The sequence below is a fragment of the Pyrus communis genome, chromosome 8, assembly GCF_963583255.1.
Source record: "Pyrus communis chromosome 8, drPyrComm1.1, whole genome shotgun sequence".
NCBI lineage: Eukaryota > Viridiplantae > Streptophyta > Magnoliopsida > Rosales > Rosaceae > Pyrus > Pyrus communis.
In genome coordinates this window covers 24,628,543-24,649,723 of record NC_084810.1, presented here as the reverse complement: position 1 = coordinate 24,649,723, position 21,181 = coordinate 24,628,543, and the positions used below count along the sequence as shown (strand labels likewise).

At 41.0% G+C, this 21,181-nt stretch overlaps 1 protein-coding gene across 2 annotated transcripts; it reads left to right on the top strand.

Annotated features, from left to right (window-relative positions):
* Positions 1-14,471: 14,471 nt before the first annotated feature.
* Positions 14,472-17,422, top strand: LOC137742317 (cysteine-rich receptor-like protein kinase 10). Of its 2 annotated transcripts, XM_068482157.1 has the most exons (7): positions 14,505-15,322; positions 15,482-15,625; positions 15,738-15,859; positions 16,012-16,222; positions 16,305-16,542; positions 16,668-16,818; positions 16,901-17,422. In XM_068482157.1, exons 1-7 carry the CDS (start codon positions 14,521-14,523, stop codon positions 17,228-17,230), a joined length of 1,998 nt encoding a protein of 665 aa, XP_068338258.1. In that variant the 5' UTR covers positions 14,505-14,520; the 3' UTR covers positions 17,231-17,422. The 2 variants fall into 2 exon arrangements, with proteins under 2 accessions (XP_068338259.1, XP_068338258.1); XM_068482158.1 differs by lacking the exon at positions 16,668-16,818 and having other exon boundaries at positions 14,472-15,322; positions 16,901-17,100.
* Positions 17,423-21,181: the final 3,759 nt, after the last annotated feature.

Sequence of the window (21,181 nt, the reverse complement as noted above, 5' to 3'; positions counted from 1 at the left end):
CTCATGGCGGCTCTGAGTTTGTGGTGTTCGACCACCAACATCATGATCCTTCCTTTCGACCCTCTCAGCCCCACTATCTTTGATATTTCAGCTATCCTTGGGATTTCTCTATCTGGTATCCTAATAGATGCTACCCTTTTTGGGTGCCCGTCGAACCTCGACCTAAAAACACTGTTCGACGATCGGGCCGTCGAGACACTCAGCCGAAGAGGTCAGGAACCCTCGAAAGAAGAAGTTCAAAAATTGCATAAGAACTTTTTCAACTACAACACCCTCATCCTCCACTTTGCCTGCCGTAGGGATGCGAGCTTGAAGAAAAGCGAGCATGAAGCCTTCCTGTTCTACTGGTACAACAAGTTTATCTGTTGTACCAAGTCGAATAAGTGCTTGGTCGAGAACATGCTGGTAGCTCAAGCCTTGGCTAGCGGTCACTCCTTGGCGCTCAGTCCAGCCATCCTTGCCAATCTTCTCCGTTGTTTCGCCGAAACAACTATTAACAAAATCGACCCGCACCAGAACGGACCCCTCTGGGTATTCCAAATCTGGCTGCAGGTTTATTTTTCCACACTTCAGCCTGAAGTCCCCGTTTTTCAACCTACTGCAACGTTTGGTCCTCAATTGGCCTCTCGACTAGCGCCTCTTCATCGGGCCGATGAAGTCCTTAAGCACTTCTTCAGCTTGGACGTCCTTTCTGACGACGAGTTCTTAGTATGTTGACGTCAGGAATACCCTGCCTCGATCAGGCTTCCGAAGACAGCATGGGATGAGACTGAAGATGCTGATCTTTGTCAACACTAAGGGTTGTTCGTATTGACACGTGACCTTCCCCTCGGTTACGATGCTCGCCAAGCCAGTTGAGAGGTCTATCATCCCCATTTCGTTGCCCGACAGCTCGACTACCTCCAAGGTTGCCCAGTACCTCTGCTTGCTTTTCGCTTCCTCTTAAGTCGAGGACGCCTTTCTGGTTCCTCCGAGAGGGAGTGTAAAACGACGGAACAAGAGTTTCAGGATAAGTGTAAAAAATTTCGACTCCGACCGACATTTCCTGAATCTCTGGATACTGACACCTCTGGGGACTGGTAGGAAGAGTACACCCGTGACTTCTTTAGCGTCTCGGCTAAAATGTGGTCAATAAAATCTTCCCACATCTTCGGCAACCGACCCAAACAAGCTTCTACAGCCCAATCCAAAGAAACGACCTAAGGTATATTATCGTTCCTCATTTTGTACTTCAATTATTTGCTCAATGTTACTAACTTGACTTCACTCTCTCAAGTGGTCGTGTGTTGAAACGAGCAGATGTGGTTGCCGCGGCGATGGCCAAGAAAAAATTGGTCCCCTATTTGAAGAAGATTACAATTACCGGGCGAACTCCGCCGACCAAGCGACCCCATCAGGACGCCAAGACGGGAGATGACGCTCATCGACCTTCGAAACGCGTCAAGAAATTGGCGAAAAAGGGGAACGAAAAATTCACGTCATCTCTAGCCAGACCACGGGATCGACCGCTCCTATCGTCTCTCCTCCCGTCCTGGTTGTCCAGGCCTTGACGAACCTACTGCCATCACCATCTCATCACCCAGCCGTACCGACAACTGGGGTTATGGCCGAACCGACTGCTGCTCCAGCTGTGGCTTCGGAGCCGGTCGTTGCTCCTACTTTGGAGGAGACGGCCTTACCCGTTGAGGCATCCCCCATCTAACGACCGACGATCATTTTGGAAGAGGTATGATTCCATTGCTAATGATCTTCGTTTATCCGATTTTCAAGTCGTAAACGCTTTTTATTTCAGGATGATGAGAGCGATGAGGGTGATGAAATTCCGTTGGAGCGTCACCCTCGACCAGCCAACCTTTCTTCTGTCAATCTTCCTCCTATCGTCGAGGCGGCCGTCCAACCGGATCCTCCTTCGACCGATCGTAAGAAGGACCCCTAGTTGAGCCTGAGGCGACGGCCAAAACTCCGCTCCATCCACAAGATGAAGACCTCAACATTCCTCCACAAGAAGTTACCTCGGCTTTTGTAAGGCCCCCTCTCATTTCTTTATTAATTTTATTATGACGCGTCTGAACCCAGGAAAATATTAAATGTCAGGTGCTCGAATGTTCATTTCACCGACGATTTTATGTGCCGAAGGGTGTTGTCTATATTTCCTGGCCACCTCAGTGGCTATCAAATGTAGATAACCTTCATCGGCCGCGTGAATTGAGAAGCGGTCTTAGGTACTGGGCTCAGCCATTAAGTTCTCTCGGTTCGAGCAATGAACTAGAGGACATGTCCGAAGTTTCCTCCCGGCAGGTTTAGAAACACATCCCTTCTGTTATGCATTCCATATAACTTTCCTTCTGCTAACATTTTTCCTTTCTGTGCAGCCTTTATGGGAGGTTGAGCTCGACACCTTGATTGCGACTACTTCGGGGGCGGCTGGCTCTTCAGTGACCGCAACAAAAACTTTCGCGTCAACGATCGAACCAAATGCCCTCATCAAGCCGCAAGAATTGCTATCTCTTTCGGCATTACAAATCCTTGAGTGCTAGGGCCTTGACTCCGTAGGGACTTATCTCAAAGATCTTACGGTTGATGGTCAATTAAGCAACGAAGCCCTTACTCGAGCTTCTTCTGCTCTGGAACGAACTCGAGAGTATTTTGGTATTTTCGAGATAGTTCTCCGGGCCGAAGATGACTTGAAAGTTACGATGGTCGTTCAAGAAGCTTTGCGTCCACGGGTCGATATGCTGAAGATGAAAAAAGCAGCACTGGTCGACCTTGACCGTCAAATTGCGAAACTTCAAAACTGAAGGTCGACAGTAGCTTCCGAGCTAGCAAGAGATTTCGAGTCGAGCGGTAAATCCTGCCTGACCGAATATGCGGCTAATGTGCGGCATATCGAGCAGTTGAAGATAAATAAAAGGAATCGACAGGCCGAGGTCACGATGGGTGAAGTGAGGTGGTTAGAATTGAAGGCTGTTCTCGAAACTCTCATTCCCTCTTCACCTTAAGGGTATCTAGCTATAAATAAGTCAACCATATGTACTTGTAGACTCGTTTTTACGAGCTTATTAATGAAATAGACTACTCTTGCATTTCCCATGTGACCGGATAATACTTTTTTAAGAACTTCCCATTGATTGGTAATTCATGAATTAACCCGGTCCGGTCTTTGAGATGATATGCCCCCTTGCCGAGAACCTTGTGGACGATGAATAGTCCCTCCCAATTCGATGACCATTTGCCGAACCTGGGGTCTTTAATTCCTACAGGTAACACAGTTTGCCAACCAACTCTCTTTCGCCGAATGTTTTTTGTTTGACGCGTTGATTATAAGCTCGCTCGGCAATTTTCTTCCGTGCTATTAATAAATTACACGCGTTGATCCGAATTTCTTCTAAGTCTTCTAACTCTTGTCGCATAGCTTGACTATATTCGACACTAAACAAACTGCTATGCTCGATCATTCGTAATGAGTTTGTACTTAGCTCGACTGGTAACATAGCGTCGTGTCCATAAGTTAACGTGTAGGGAGTTATTCCGGTGGCGGACCGGGGTGAAGTTCGGTAGGCCCATAATGCTTCATTTAACTTTAAATGCCACATCCCAGACTTCTCTTTTACCATTTTTTCAAGAATGCCGATTAATACCTTATTGCTTGCTTCGGCCTGCCTGTTCGCTTGTGGATAATACGGTGTAGACTGCTCAAGTCGGATATTCAGACTCGTCGTGTATTCCCTAAACCTGTCGGTTGTGAAGATTGTGCCACTGTCGGTTATGATTGTTTCTGGCACGCCGAATCTGGTCACAATATTTTCCTCTACAAAACTGCAAACTTCTTTGGCTGTTAATTCGACATACGATTTTGCCTTGACCCATTTAGTGAAGTAATCGGTTGCTACTATTATCCATGTGTGTTTTGCTACTCCAGAAGATGGTGTGATTTTGCCGATTACGTCCATTGCCTATCCCCTGAACGGCCATGGTTTAGTAACTGAGTGGAGTAATTCGACCGGGGCTCTCTGCACTGGTCCATGAATCTGGCACAGTATGCATCCCCGTGCGTATTCGATGCAATCTTTTAATATACTTGGCCAGAAGTAGTTGTGTCGTCGGAGCAACCAGCGCATTTTGCATCCTGATTGGTGAGCTCCACAAATTCCTTTATGTACTTCGGCCATTGCTTGGACAGCCTCATGTGGGCCTAGGCACAGTAATAGTAACCCATCCTCACCCTTTCGGTATAACTCATTTTGGTATGATACGTAATTCGTGGCGTGGACCCTCGTTCTCCGGTCGTGGTTCCCGTTGGGGTTATCGAGATACCGTAAAATCGTCTGGTAGTGTCTCGACAGCACATACTTCTACGGGGTCTCCCCGCTCTAGTAATGATGGTAACGACATTACCCTCATGCATATCACGTGATTGTGTTGGATAATTTGCTGATTGACTAAGGCTAGGTATGATCGTAGGACTGTGGGTGTTACCCGGCCTAGCTTGCCCCCGTAAGTTGTGCTCCGGAGGCGATTTGGGCGAGTTCGTCGGCGTCAGTGTTCCGAATACGTGAAATGTACTTAAATGTAATCCGTTCAAACGACTCGGCCAAATAGGTGGCGACCATATGATAGGGTGTCAGAGTACAACTCATGCAACGAAAAACGCCGTTGAGTTGGTTAATCACCAATTCATAATCACCCAGGACGAGAACACAGGTTGCTCTTAAATCGTGCAGGACGTGGAGGCCGATGATAAGAGCTTCATACTCGGCTTGATTATTCGTACAGCCGAAATCTAACTTGAGAGAAAAATACTACCGGTAGTGGTCGGGCGATTGAATGGCAATACCAATACCAGCCGAGGTTGAGGTGCTAGAACCATCAAAATGCATCGTGAAGTGGGTGTCACGTGTTGTGATTAAGCCGATGTCGACGTCGTTGCCCCCAAAGCCATAAGGAGAAGGGTGTTAGGCCAAAAAATCGGCGAGAGCTTGGCCTTTGACGGCCTTTTGGGGTACGTACTGCAAACTTAACTTTGGTAAAGCCATTGTGCATTTCTCAATTCGGCCTTTGACGATAGGTCGAGTAAGCATGTAACGAATAACATATGTTTGGGCAATGACCTGCATAACTGATGGGAGCATATAGTGCCGAAGTTTTAATGCGGCAAAAAACAGAGCTAAGCAAAGTTTTTCGACGGGTAAATAATTGAGATCCGGTGAATTCAGATTGCGACTGAGATAAAAGATAACTTGTTCACGCCCAACATCGTTATCTTGCGCGATGAGACAACCGATGGATTCGACGGCTGCCAAAATGTACAGTTTGAGAGGTTTACCGTGATGAGGTGGAACTAGTACTGGTGGTGTGGTAAATGACACCTTGATTTGCATAAAAGCCGTTTTGTATTCTTCGCACCACTCAAACTTGTCGGAGTCCTTAAGTTTAAGGAGCGTAGAGAATGCTTTCATTTTGCCCACCAAATTAGCAATGAAACGGTGGAGAAAATTTATTTCCCGAGCAATGACTGGAGTTGCTTCTTGGTCATCGGGGGTGGAGAGCTAATGATTGCGCAAGCTTTATTTTCGTCGACCTCAATGCCACGATGGTGTACCAAAAAACCCAAAAAATTACCGACCAATACACCGAAGGCGCATTTGGCCGGGTTCATTTTGAGGTTATGCTGTCGCATGCGGAGGAATGCTTGCCGAAGATTATCCAGGTGTGTTCGGCGACTTTTCGATTTCACCACCACATCATCGATATAAACTTCTACGACTGTACCGATCAAGTCATGGAATATCTTATTCATGGCTCGCCGGTCTTATGGACGTCAGCCTCAACAATAAAGATATGGTTGTAACTGGCATGGCCGTCCGTGAAGAACATCATTTCATGATTGGCTGCGACATCAATTAGTAAATCTAAGATTGGCATTGTGTATTCATCCTTGGGAGTGGCCAGATTTAAGTTACAAAAATCGATGCAAATGCGAAGGGCTCCAATTTTCTTCAACACATGGACGATATTGGCCAACCATTCGACGTACCGAGCGATCTGAATAAACCCGGCTTTCAGAAGCCGAACTAGTTCGTCTTTTATGCCTAGTTGTACTTCTGTCGAGAACCGGTGTGGAGGTTGTCGGAAAGGCTTACACCCTTCTTTGATGCGTAACTCATGTTCGACGAGGTTTCAGTCGAGGCCTGGCATCTTATGATAATTCCATGCGAAACAATCTTTAAATTCATGAAGCAATTTACAAAGCTCGACCTTTATAGAGGGTGGTAATAACGCACTGATAAACAATGGTCGAGGCTCATCGGCTGTGCTAACGTTGATTTCTTCCAATAGGTTCTTAACCTGGGGCCGAATATCTTTGAGTTCGGCCAATGCAGCCTGAACTTTGTCGAACGATAGATCGGGGCAGTTATCCACTTCGGCCAAAAATTCGATTAAGTTTATGCCTGAATGTGGTTGCTTTGCAATGGCATACCAATGGGCCAGTAGATGTTCCATGGTCGACGAAACCGTGGCCCGACGCCTTTCTTATATGGTGGCGTCAATCATTGGCATTGGTAATGAGATATGCCAAGCCGAGTCTCGCCGAATCCTGTTGTATGGTCTCGGCGCCTACCTCAATAGCTTTCTAAACCGAAATTCTGGTCGGCCATCCATCCTCGTTAAAACCCTGAAGGGTGATGTAGCCGACGTGATCGTCATAATAGCGAGCTTGGATCATGTTGGTTTCAAACAGCTAATTATCGGCTAGGTGCACTATGACCGATTTGTCATCTCAAAAGATGAGAACTTGGTATAGTGATGAAGGAATGCAACTTGTTTGATGGATTCAATCGCGGCCGAGTAATGCATTATAGTCAGTCTTTGAATCAATTATAAAGAATGTCGTCATGTGGTTACGACCGGCAATGCTGACTTCTAATGGGAGCACTCATTTGGTTTGAGACTTGTCGTCGATGAAGCTGTTCATTGTTATCCCTGATGGGATAAGCTCATCAGTGGAATGGCGTAATGCCTTCATGACGGAAATCGACATGATGTTGACTGTGGCTCCACAGTCGACAAACACCTTGGAAATGAGATATCTTTCAATATGAGCCGTGACGTATAACGGCTTTAGATGTTGGAGATTAACAGATGAGGAGCAGGGAAATAATTCGGTCAGGGCTGCCTTAAGGTTGTCGCCTTTACTGACTTCCCCATCTTCGTTAGTAGCGACGAAATCCACTTGTGTTGCTTTTTCGGCAACCACGTCCCCATCCAAAAAATTTGATTGATGGGTACTTGGTTGAAACTCAGCTGGTAAGACATGAACCATATTGATCTCCATATGCTTGAGGACCGAGGGACCCATCGGGTCTTGGTCGTCGTCTTCTAGAGTAGTGGATGTAGTATCATTCGTTGGAATGTCTTCACTTGGTCTATTTAGCGCTTCGGTATAAACCTGCTCCTGAAACGTATGGACTAAATCTATTTTATTCTTGTTACCTACCTCGAGTGTGTTTACTATCAAAGATTGGTTTCGTTTTTGTAGTACTTTACGGGTTTGTTTTTCGTAGGCGATCCGGGCATTCCTTGTGTCCAGGTATGCGTCTAAACGTGCCACACGATTTTTCTCATCGGTCGTAAGGTCGAAAAGGGGTACGACCGAGAAAACTTCGAAATGATATTGCAAATGCTGAAGGTCTTCGAGTGAAAAGGGTAACTTGGCGGTGTCTATATCTGTGTATGGGTTGACCTCAAAGTCGAGAACCCGAACCTCACGTATATGCTGGAACCTAGCCTTCATTGCTGGATCGAAAGTTTTTTGGATAATTTGCTCAGTAGCAGGGTAAGTCAGTGATAGGTCGAGAGCTTCCTGACATGCCTTGGGTAGTCCGTATAAGTCATTGACGGAATGTTTCTTATGAAATTCTCGCATGTATTCCAAGGATTCATCGAGGAATAAAGGGTGCAGATTGTGCCGTACTTTGACTAACGATTCCTACGGTGGTAACGAAAGAAGTTTTCTTTCAGCCTCCTGTCTAAAATGCTTGAGACGGGCCCTTATCTCCCCAGGCCGAAGAAGGAGCTTGATGCGTTTCTCAGACTCTTTAATGGTGGTTTCAATGTTGCGAGCAACTGCCTTTTTCCCTTCAAGTAATTCGGTCATGATAGTCGGGGTAGGCCGATCGTCACCACTTTCTACTGCCTCTTTTGGCTGCCACCGAGTAGTCGAATTGGCCTGCGCATCTTGTCGTCGAGCCATGCAATCTATCCGTTGGTGACAACGTTTTTGAGACTTAGATAACGCCGTATACAGGCCAGTTGGGGAATTATAACTGTACCAACGTTGGTCTCTTGGCCTAGGCGATTTGAAGGTTTTGCGATCGACGGACGAACTCGAACTGCTTGAGTTGCACGAGTAATAATCCTTATTATAGAATGGTGCGTCAAAGTCAAGACGCCGTCTGACTGGGGCTGGGTCTTTTGCTTGTACCTGTGGACCGAGTCTCTCAAACACTTGGCGTCGTGGGCCAGCACCGAGTTTCTTTGGCAATTTTGTAGCGGTTGTGGATGGTAGGCCTGAAGTTGGTGCCGAATATGCCCTTTTTTTAGGTTCAACTCGTGTTTTACAATGTTCGCATAAAACCATTGATTCATGAGTTTCTTCGGAATTAGAACCTGACATGGGTTCATCGATGGCTGGCCCTGAAGGCTCCGTGGGTGGTACATTTGAAAATAAATCAATCTTCAGTCTTGGTTGACCATTTTGTTTATGGACATGCTGCACCGGGACGAATTTGGCATTTCCTTTGTTTTTAGGGAGGTGAACATCCACCATACCAATTATTGTTGAGGGGAAGGGATTGACGTCGACCGCTATCTGTTTCTCCGGGAATTTTAGCTTACCCTTCTCGATCCAATTTTGGATCGCGTCACGGAACACAACACAATTATTGGTAGCATGCTTGTTTGAATTATGGTACTTGCAATATGTCTTGCCTTTCAATTCTTCGGCCTTAGGGATGTTATGTCCTGGCCTAAGTTTGATGATCTTTGCTACCAACAACTGGTCAAAAATTGCATCGGCTTTGGTGATATCGAAAGTGTAAACTTTAATGTTTTACTCATCTCCTCGGTGGCCGAGCGGGTCTTGGCGTCTTTAGGACTTACTTGAGCTAATACCTTACAAACGTATGGTTTATCTATCACTATCTCAGCCGCGTCGACACTGGCATACTAGGGGTCCTCACCTTCGACCAATGCGTAGCTGACCATGGGATTCTTGTATAGTGTTCCCCGGGATGAGGACTTCGATATTTTTTTCCTCTCGGAGTAAATAATCATATTGCTCAACATGTTAAGCAAGTTCGTATATATCTCGAATATTTGCCCCCCAGGAATTTCTTTTTGTATTCCACGTCCAGGCCGTTTAGGGCAATTCTGACAAATTCAACTTCAGGAAGAGGTACTTGGCACCAATTCCTGGCCGACTTGAACCTTGTTAAGTATTCCATCGATGACTCGTTCGAAGCTTGAGCCATCCTAGCCAACGATGAAACGGACATTTCCATCTCTGGTCGATAAAATTGTTCATGGAATTTACCAATTCTTCCCAACTCTGGACGGAGTTTGGTGGAAGATTAATGTACCAAGCAAAAGCTGACCCTATCAGTGAAAAGTTAAATATTCGTAGTTTATGGAAGTCACTATTGACGTCCCCACATTGCGCCGTGAACCGAGCTACATGTTCTAACGAAGATAAGGACGACTATTCAACGAACAGACTGAAGTCAGGGATCTTGAAGCCTCTAGGGTATTCGAACCTTTCCACACAAGTCGGGTACGGGTGGATGAATTTTGGGAACTTCGGCCCTTTTTTTAGGGCCGAGTCAATCATTATTTGGACCTCGGTCATATTAACGGATGCTGCTTCTACTCCTTGGTCAGGTCCGTCAGATCTATTGCTTGATCCGCCTCTTTTTTCTAAGTCAATTGGTTGTAGACGAGCAGATCATTTCTAGGCTTGTAATGAGACATTCGCAAAAGAAGGTTGTCGGGGTTGGCCGACGTGGCCATCTCCGAAGGCTTTACTGACCAATAGTTCAAGCATCCTGGTTTGTGTATCACTGTTGCTTCATATTGCTTCTAGTAAATCATTCATTTACTGGCCAATTGACTGCTCGACCTGTTGATATTGTTCATCAAGTGGTCTTCAAAGAAACGACCTAGTTGGCGGATCAGAACCCTCCCCACCATCTTCGTCATAATCTTCCACTATTCCTTCAGCGAAAATACCAGCCGTTTGGTTGGGAATATCTGGATTGCAAGGCTGTCCGCTGTTACAAATTTCCTTATCTCGGCGTGTCGTACTTGTAGCCTCGGGTGATGCAATAATGATTAGATTTTGTGCCTGAGACAAATCTTGCCCAGGGCCTTGCACTGGTAAGTCAGTTGTTGACTTTCCCATGATTGTTTTCTTCTTTACAGACCATGTCTCAATGGTCATGAACTCCAAAGGTCTAGTACAATGTCCCACCGGGCGTGCCAAAATGTTGACCCTAAAAATTACGAAGCCTACGTCGCGCGCAGGTCGAGTAGCTAATAAGCTAACTACATTCTTCGGTTGAATGCGGAACGTGCCAACTCGTCGGCCGAGCTTGACCGAGGAGCAAAATTTGTTGATGTTGCATTGAGTGCGTTGCTGACTTCTTTATCTTGCGACTGCGGCTGATGAAGGAACAAATCTCGGCCTTTGGATTCTCGAGCCTGAAAACAAGGCTGTTAGTTCTGCGAAGTTCACAAATCGTCAGTGTCGAATTCGGTCACAGTGATTATATTTGTAAGAGTATAAGCACGTCGAATCGACATCAGACTGTACGGATACAAGTATTCAAAGGTGATGTATGTCTTGATGGTGAATGTGGTTCGGTCGTCAGAATGCCGAACTCTGAAACTCACTTGTGAGTATCCAATCATGAAATCACTCGGCGTTTAGTACGCCAAATGTCGTAACTCGTAACACCTTACTTCGTCGAAAAGGCTAATAAGATAACCTCTGCCGATAAGGATTCGAAAACCCTTGTCGACCGAGACTTGGATAGGTAACCAGTCGGCCTCAACACAGTGTTGTTTATCCAACCTGAAGGTGCTCCTCGGTCGGCTGATTCTACGGCAACAGTGCTGTTTATCCAAACTGAAGGTGTTCGCCGGTTGCCTTCACAGTGCTGTTTATCCAAACTGAAGATATGTCGGCGAGAAAAAGAAAATAAAAAATCTCAAGATGTTTGAGAGGTTTTGCGCAGGGCAATTGTGTGTTGAATTGAAGGTCCCGAATTGTTGCATGATGTCTTGTATTTATAGCACCACCTCCTTCTTGAGATCGAATTAAACTCATATCTGAATTGGAAGTTCTTGTTTCGTTCCAACTTTGCTTCGAATAACCCTACTCCCATTAGGACTTTGAACTCACCCCTTTTTGGGGCTTTATTCATTGTTGGTCGAGAATCCTCATTGCACTAGGATTTCCTCGACCCCTTTTCTTATCTGAACTACTTCTTCTTGCAATAGGACTCGAGCATCCCTGTTGAATGGCCCAGAATCACCAGACAGCCCATGACACGACTTTGAGCCGAGCACAAACCTACACTCGGCCCAACAATAGTATTTTGGGCCGAAACAATAACATAAGCACTATATATAGTCAACTAAACCTAATTCTAATAGGCAAGAAATCAGTACTCTAATTCCAATGCGCTTAACCTAAAATTCAAACAACAGAATAAAACTAAATACTATTCTTTTCCAACACAGGTTTCACTTCGCTGTACGGAATTGGGCAGTGCACCGTGCACGCAGGACCTGTCCTCTGGAGATTGCAATTGGTGTCTTCTGGGAGCTGCAACACAAATTCCTAAAAGAAATTTTGGGGGACGAGTTCTATATCTCAGCAAACGGTGAGATTAATTTATCATGAAATAAGAAGCAAAATGATAGCTGCACACTACTCCCCTACATGTACACATATTTTTGTTTACTTTATTCAATTATATGAGTGTGCGTAGTTATCATTGGTTCACTACGTTTATCTAGTCTTTTACAAATATTTTGACACTTACTTTCTTAGGTAGGGATGATACGAAAACTGCTGTGTTCTTGCAATTCGACTTGGGAACTATTTTGAATCTTGGTTCAATTTGTACAATTCTAAACATATATAAGATGCATATATGACAATCCAATTGATTGGATAAAATGCCTTGTGTGTCAGGGAACAGTTGCTAATGAACAAGAAATAGCAGTGAAGGGGTTGTCAACAAGAAATCTTGTTAGGCTTCTGGGATTTTGTTTGGAAGGAAAGGAAACCCTACTTGTTTATGAATATGTGCCAAGCAAAAGTCTTGATTTTTTATTTTTGGTAAGGGTACATTAGTCTGAATTTTTTTTAGCAATTTTGAACTTAAATACAATATTATTGTCTATATCTAATGAATTGACGTGAGTATATAGAATCCAAAAATCGTAAATAGCTAGATTGGTCAAGCCGTTGCATGATAATAGGAGGAATCGCCCAAGGAATTTTTTATCTTCATGAAGAGTCAAGGCTTAGAGTTATACATAGCGATTTAAAAGCAAACAATATCGTGTTAGATGGCAATATGAGTCCTATAATACCATATTTTGGCATGAATGTTTGGGGTTGATGATCAAATTCAAGGGAACACCATAGCAATTGTTGGCACCTAGTAAGTTTTCTTTATTATATGCATCCCTCTTATCTATGTAGTAGTTATATATTTTCACTTTTTAAACTCTTATGTCAATCATTTTGTGGTTACATGACTCTAAAGTATGCTATGGAGATATTGTATCAACTAAATCTGATGTATTTACTTCAAAGTATTGTTGCTTGAGATCGTAAGGGGGAGGAAGAACCTTTTAGACTTTCATCCGACAGATTGTGCATCGACTCTTATACTACGTAAGGTCTTTACTAGGGTTGCATTATAAAATTTTCTGTCGAACAAATTAATGTAGCTATATTGACCAAAAGAAAATTAGTGTGCTATCAAAAAATTAATGTGCTATCAAAACTGGGAGTACTTACATCAATGATCGATTCCAGGCTTGGCACTTGGAATGAAACAAAAGAGTTGGAGTTGATGGATTCGTTGATATAAGATTCGTGCAGTCCAAATGAATTTTTAAGGTATATCCACATTAATTGGATTATTGTGTGTTCAAGCAGATGCAAATAAGAGGCCGACCATGTCATCGATTGTTCATATGTTTAAAAAGTGAAACTATTTGTCTTTCCAGACCTGAGAAACCAGGCTTCTTTACAGGAAGATATATTGATCACAGATCAAGTGCAGGCCCTGAAAATTTGGGGGTTTTAGATGAGCTTTTGAAGTGGGGTCTTAAAGTTTTCTAATGCTCGATTTTTGTACATCGATATGTATAAAAAAGAATTCGCTAAATACATAAAAAAATTCATTTTCTATATCAAATATCTTAAAAATTAATATAAAAAAAGATAGATATATAAGTTATTTACTTTACTCTTTATTTTGTCCTTATCGTTAAAACTCAAAGTTTTCAAGCTATTTTCATTAGTTTTCCTATTATTTTTTCCTACATTGCAATTTTTATTTTTCACCGATATGAATTTGGCAAATAATATGTATGTTTATTTTAAAGTACAAACATGCAATGACATACTAATATGGAGTTATTGGCTGCTTATGATTCTAACAGCTTTAAAATATATATGTATATTTGACTGTATACTTTTATTTAATCCTTACAAACACTAAATTATAACTTTCTCCTACTAGTTTTGTTTGCATTTATCATCTATCTCTTCTTGTATGCGACTCTATGGTGCAAATCAAGTGCTTGATGAAATGTCTCAGTTGACAAGCCTTGACAATCTTCAACATTACTCGATAGCTTCCTACAGCTACCCTCGACAAGCTCTTTTGACTCATAGTAGTTGTCAACATACATTCGCATGAGCTTTTGGCTAATGTTGGTAGGAATCGACAAATGGTTATTAGGTGCTCGATAAAATGGTCCATTAAAGTTATTTTTTTCATTGAAATTAAGATTCTATTATTTGAAAATTCTAACTCCTCTTTGCAAATACATATATAATACAAACATCTAGAAATAACTTATTAATGAGGATCCTCTACATATCCTTTTTGTGAAGATTCTAGTGATCCTTAAATCGTGTATGTTCATCGTATATCGTCCCGTCAGTTTTCGTCAGGTATAGTTCACGATTTATTTTAAATAAAAATATTTAAAATAATTTATGATTACATGATATACGATAAACATATACAATTTGAGAATTCCTGAAATTTCACAAATAGGTGAATGTTCATTCATAACTTATCACTTATTAGACGTTGATGGCACTGTCTAAGACCCGGTTGTATGAGAGGAGGTCAACAATCAAAGCTGAAAAGTCTTGTTACCACTCCTGCATTGCCCTTGTTAATACTCGGTACAAAAGCATATGATGTTATGATAAATCACCAAAAACTGAAAAGCATGACTACCCTTCTTTTGATTTTCTCCATTTTTACTCTGCCCAGCTTTCTGACCAGTACGGAAGCAGAATATCTCTCCCACGCCTGCTCAAACACCACCACCTTCACCCCAAACTCCACCTTCCAGTCCAACCTCAACCGCCTCTTTTCCACCCTCTCCTCCAACGCCAACCGCTCCACCGGCTTCTACAACGCCACCGTCAAAACCCCAAACAACGCCGTCTACGGTCTCTTCCTCTGCAGCGGTAATGTCTTGGGCACCGACGCTTGCGAAACCTGCGTTGCCACTGCAACCGGCGAGATTCCCCGGCGATGCCCCATCGATAAGGAGGTTGTGATCTGGTACGACGACTGTATGCTGCGCTACTCGTACGTGTCATTCTTTTCCACCTCAGCCGAGAACCCTGCCGTGTTCCTGTTGAACTCGCAGGACGTAACGGAACCGACTCGGTTCAACCAGGTGCTGACGGCGAGTATGAACGAGGTGGCTACCGAGGCTGCCAACGACGCCGACAAGTTCGCCACAAAAAAAATGAAATTCAGTGATCTGATTACTCTGTACACCCTCGGGCAGTGCACGCAGGACCTGTCCGCGGCTACTTGCCACAAGTGCCTTAAGATTATCATAGCGCAATTGCCGTCTTGTTGTAGCAGAAAGCAAGGGGGACGAGTTCTGTTTCCGAGTTGTAACGTTAGGTATGAAATTTACCCCTTCTACCCCCAAGACGGCACAGCACCAGAGCCTGCACCAGGGGCTTCTCCTCCTCCGCCTAAAGGTAAAGTGCACAAACATAAACTTTTTAGAAGCCCCAATCAAGTCATTTCTGGTATTATCAGATTATTTTATTGGGTATTTTATTGGAACAAGGGAATATGGTGTTGTCCTGTGGCTGTTGATCTTACCAATTTCTCAATATTTTTTGTTTATTTTACAGGAAAAAGCAAAATCCCAACTCTTACAGTTGTTGCCATTGTTGTACCAATATCTGTATCTGTGCTACTTTTAGTTGTTGCTTACTGCTGCATAACTAGGAGAGCAAGAAAGAAGTACAATCAAGCAGCAGCAGACGAACCAAGCGGTGGACAAATATATTCTTCTGCAATTCTCCTCTTGTTTATTCTCGTTGATTCTCCTTTCATTTATTCCTCGTCTGTAAACATTATGCTTCCATGGTTTGGTTGGTTGTGCAGGTGAGAATGACATTACTTCCGTCAAGTCTTTGCAATTTGATTTTGCTGCCATCCAAGCAGCCACGAGCAATTTCTCCGATGATCACAAGTTAGGCGAAGGTGGTTTCGGTCAAGTTTACAAGGTATGTTAATCAATATATCATATGAGTTCTCCTTCAGGTCTAAAAGCTCCAATTTTTATGCATGCAAAATCTGAATAATTTTGGAGCCTCAAAAGCTTGCCCATGAATGCCATGAGTGGACATTCCATTGTTTGATCAAAGTTTTCTCGCAGGCTATACTTTCAAACGGTCAAGAAGTAGCTGTGAAGAGGCTATCAAGGAATTCTGGCCAAGGCACGGAAGAGTTTAAGAACGAGATGGTATTGGTAGCCAAGCTTCAACACCGAAATCTGGTTAGGCTATTGGGATCCTGCTTGGAAGGCCAAGAAAAGATTCTTATTTATGAATTTGTGCCCAACAAAAGCCTCGACTGTTTCCTATTTGGTTTGTACACTCGGACATCTGATAGTCTTTCCCTATTGCAATAGCAGTTTGTCGATGATAACTTGATTTTGATGATTTGCAGACCCTGAGAAACAAGGGCAATTGGATTGGTCAAGACGTTTCAAGATTATTTCAGGAATTGCCCGAGGAATCATGTACCTACATGAAGATTCCCGACTTAGAATTATACATCGTGATCTCAAAGCCAGCAATATATTGTTAGATGGGCAGATGCATCCAAAAATATCTGATTTTGGCATGGCCAAGATATTTGGGGTTGATCAAACTCAAGCAAACACAAATAGAATTGTCGGTACATTGTAAGTTACCTATTTCATTCTTTTCTCACGACCACTTCTGTTTTGCAATTTTCAAATTGAATCTGAAATGTTTTCTCGTTACATCTTTGTCATAATTTCTATGTTGATGGTTATGCTCCTTGTAGTGGTTATATGTCTCCCGAATATGCAATGCACGGACATTTTTCTGTCAAGTCCGATCTGTATAGTTTCGGTATTTTAGTGCTAGAAATCATTAGTGGCAAGAAGAACAGTAACTTCTTTCAGAGCAATGTAGCTAAGGACCTCATGAGCCATGTAAGCTTAAAATGAAAAGTGTAGTGTTCTGTTCTCCTGCCTTGACATAGCATCATGAATTAAACTTTTGAATTTTATGCAGGCTTGGAAGTTATGGAGAGATGGGGCACCTTTGGAATTGTTGGATCCGTGTCTAAGAGACTCTTATTCGAGGACCGAAGTAATTAGATGCATCCACATCGGCTTACTTTGTGTTCAGGAAGATCCAGCTGACAGGCCAACAATGCAATCAGTAGTTCTCATGCTCAATAGCTACTCTCTTACACTGCCATCACCTCAACAACAGGCATTTTCCCTCCAAAGTAGAGCAATGGGAAACATGTCAAAGGCAACACTGGACTCCGCTCAATCTATTAGCAAGTCATCTCTATCTGTTTACGAAGGATCTATCACTGAAATATACCCTAGATAGTGTGAATATATAAGTTGTTACTACTACGTATTGTAATATATGCTTATATATACAATCATCTCTAGACAATAACAAAATTTACCGACATGGTATCATCCGTCCTTAGAAAGATGAACGTTCTGCACATACAAGTTTTAGGCACAATTTTTGTTTGTTTATATGATAAAATTATGCTAGTGCTCGGACTCTAAATTTGTTTATATTTATTTGTTAGAAAACATGAAACTTGAATTTGGTTTCCAACGATGATCGACCACTGTTAAGATTGAAAACATCAAAGATGCAAATGTAATATGTATTCTGAGTTTCTTCAATATCTTGATTTTTCACATAACGTGATTGGCATGGTTTAGTGAGTCCTTTAATCGGTAATAACCCAATTAAACATTTTGATACTCACTATCGTAACGATCATTTTCCAACATCTTCCTCAAATTGTACGTTCTATTTTTTTTTCCATGTATTATTTACCAAGTATAGACGTACATAGAGCAGAAAACGAAGATTGTGTTCTTTTCTGCAAATCCATAATTATTTTTAGGGTGAATTACTAATTTAGTTCTTGAATTATCACCTGAGTGAAATTTAAGTCCCTAAGCTTTTTTTTTTTTTTTTATTTTTTATTCAGATAAATCAGTCATTGAATTATAAAAATTTGCCAATTACATCCCTAATATTATATTCGAAAACTACTATTTTCAATTTTTCATCAATTTAAGTCATATTACTTGCATGTGATACACATTGGAGGGTTGATTGGTAATTTTTCATAAAGAAATAGTGTATGGAGTTAACTTTTAAGGATAAATTATACGTTAGATTTGTAACCTATATGAAATGTTAAGGGCTTATGGGCGAAAAAATGATGGTATTACAATTCAAAGTGTCTCAAGTGACTTAAATTGACGAAAATTTGGATAAAATAACTTTAAATATAATAGTAGGGATGAAATTAGCAATTTTTAATGAATTTAACTGAGGACTTATTTTACTGAAAAAATAATTCAGAAACCTAATTTTCATAAAGGTGATAGTTCAGGGACTAAGTAGGCATTTCACCTTTGTTATTCTTAAGCTACTCTATCTGTCTGCCATTTTATATATATATATATATATATATATATATATATATGTGTGTGTGTGTGTGTGTGTGTGTGAGAGCAGCATCGAATTCAGGATTCATAATCAATGGGTTGGTAAAAAATTTTTTTTTTTTTTTTTTAACCTCAATATTCAATTTCATAAACCATAAATTTGGGCTTATAATTTAAAAGTTACTTGAAATTTGAGGGACGAAAATATGAGAGAGGAAAGAGTAGTGGCTCGGTGGCAAAATGGCCGCATGTGGTGGCGGGTTTGGGTGGCTGCTGTCCAATTTGGGAGATGATATGACAGTAATTTAGAATTTTTTTTTTTTGGAAGGTTTAATGAAACACTCCTGGTACTGTTTATTTTTAACGAAAAACTATATTTTTATTTTTTTCTGGTACTATTCATTACACCTTTATTTATCATTTTTTTATTAAAACTAAAGGTTTTTTTTTAGACCTTTCATTTTTTTTTGGTTTTTTTTTGGGGCGAGGGGGGGGGTGTGGATGTAAGGAGGTTTATTGTTATTTTTTTTTTCTTTTAAAACATTTGTGAAAAAAAAATTGAGAACTAAAGACCAGGTTCAAAACTATATTGTTTTAAAAGGAAAGCTCCAGTATGCAAAAACATCAACTTCAGGCAATTCATTCAGTCATTTCGTCAAAAGATGGTGGGCACCAAAGCTATCAACTAGACAATCAAAGGGGTCACTGGAGTTGATCCTAAACCCCTTTTTTTAGACTTCACGGGGTCAACTGACTACCTTTAAGTTTAACCCTTGGTGGACTCGCCACATGATATGAAGAATACCAAAGAAGCTTTTTCCCACATAACATGATTGACAAGGTTCAAGTTTTCACGCCTATGATCGGAAAAAGGTTCTTTTCTCTTTGTCAAAAAAAAATCAATGAGTTTCTCTTTCGTTGTCTGTTGAATCTTCCTCAGTGTGTTATTACCTAACATTGCACGTTCGGGTTGTGCTTTGCACTTTCTTTTCTTTTTCTCTCAGCTATGCATTTTTTATTGCTACTTTATTTATTTTATAAATTAAATGAATGAACAAATGAGCTTAGCTTTTCTTGTCATTGTATGAGAGCAAATTTTACGATATGAGTACATTGTTATTGTACCTTTTGTGCCAATTGTTAAATGCTATATGAAAATCAGTTTATACATATTAATGTTTTATTTAGTACGGTATATTCATATATGTAAATCTTTCTCAATTTACTTGCACAATTTGAAGTCAACAATTAATCAAATTTGATCCTATGGCTACTAAAATATAGACGCCAACCATTAAGCTAGTTAATGACACCAACCAAGTCTGAAGTGTTCTGCTCTCTCCCTTTTCCAACACAGGTTTCACTTCGCTGTACGGATCTGGGCAGTGCACGCAGGACCTGTCCTCTGGAGATTGCAATTGGTGTCTTCTGGGAGCTGCTACACAAATTCCTAAAAGAAATTCTGGGGGACAACACGTACGCTTATTTTTGTTTAATTTTTTCAATGTAGTTATCATTTGTTCATTACGTTTTTCTAGTCCTTTACATGTAATATTTTGAAACTTACTTTCTTAGGTAGGGATGATATGAAGACTGTTGTGTCCTTGCAATTCGACTTGGGAACTATTTTGAATATTGGTTCAATTTGTACAATTCTAAACATATAAAAGCTGCATATATGACAATGAAATTGATTGGATAAAATGCCTTGTATGTCAGGGAACACTCGCTAATGAACAAGAAATAGCAGTGAAGGGGTTGTCAACAAGAAATCTTGCTAGGCTTCTGTAATTTTGTTTGGAAGGAGAGGAAACCCTATTTGTTTATGAATATGTGCCAAACAAGTCTTGATTATTTTCTTTTTGGTAAGACTACATCTTTCTGAATTTTTTTTTTAGTAATTTCGAACATAAATACAATATTATTTTATATTTAAGAATTGACGTGAATATCTAGAATACATAAAACGTGAACAGATGGATTGGTCAAGCCGTTGCATGATAATAGGAGGAATCGCTCAAGAAATTTTATATCTTCATGAAGATTCAAGTCTTAGAGTTATACATAGTGATTTAAAAGCGAGCAATATCCTGTTAGATGGCAATACGAATCGTAAAATATCATATTTTGGCGTGACTATTTGGGTTGATAATCAGATTAGGAATTGTTATGTTTGGATGAGGGAAATAAATTTGGAATTTGGATAAAAGTCAGAATTTATAAATTGACATGTACCAATTCTCTTGTTTGAATTCATAAACATAGAAATTAGAATTTCCGCGTGGAAAAAAAAAACTTAGAATTTGGGACCTCCAATTCCCAAGTTTAAAATCCATGTAAATAGGTGTCATTTTCTAATTTCTATGATTGAGAGTTTAAAAATAAAATCATGTTATTTCAATTTCCGTCATTTTAAAATTTCTTAGTAATTTTAAATTTCTTCATTCAAACATAGTGTAAATTTTCTTTATTATATGCATCCATCTTATCTAATTTCTGTAATTAGTTATATATTTTCACCTTTTAAACTCTTATGTTAATTATTTTGTGCTTACAATTTAGTGGTTACGTAAGGTCTTTACTTGGTTTGCATTATAGAATTTTTGTCCAAACAAATTAATGCAGCTATATTGACCAAAAGAAAATTAACGTGCTATCAAAACTGGAGAAATTACATCCGTGATCGATTGCAAAACCTGTGTCGACAAAAGATTCGTGCAGTCCAAATGAATTTTTAAGGTATATCCACATTGGATTCTTGTTTTGTTCAAGAAGATGCAAACAATAGGCTGACTATATCATCGATTGCAAAACCAGCCTTCTTTACAGGAAGATATGTTGATCACCATGATCAAGT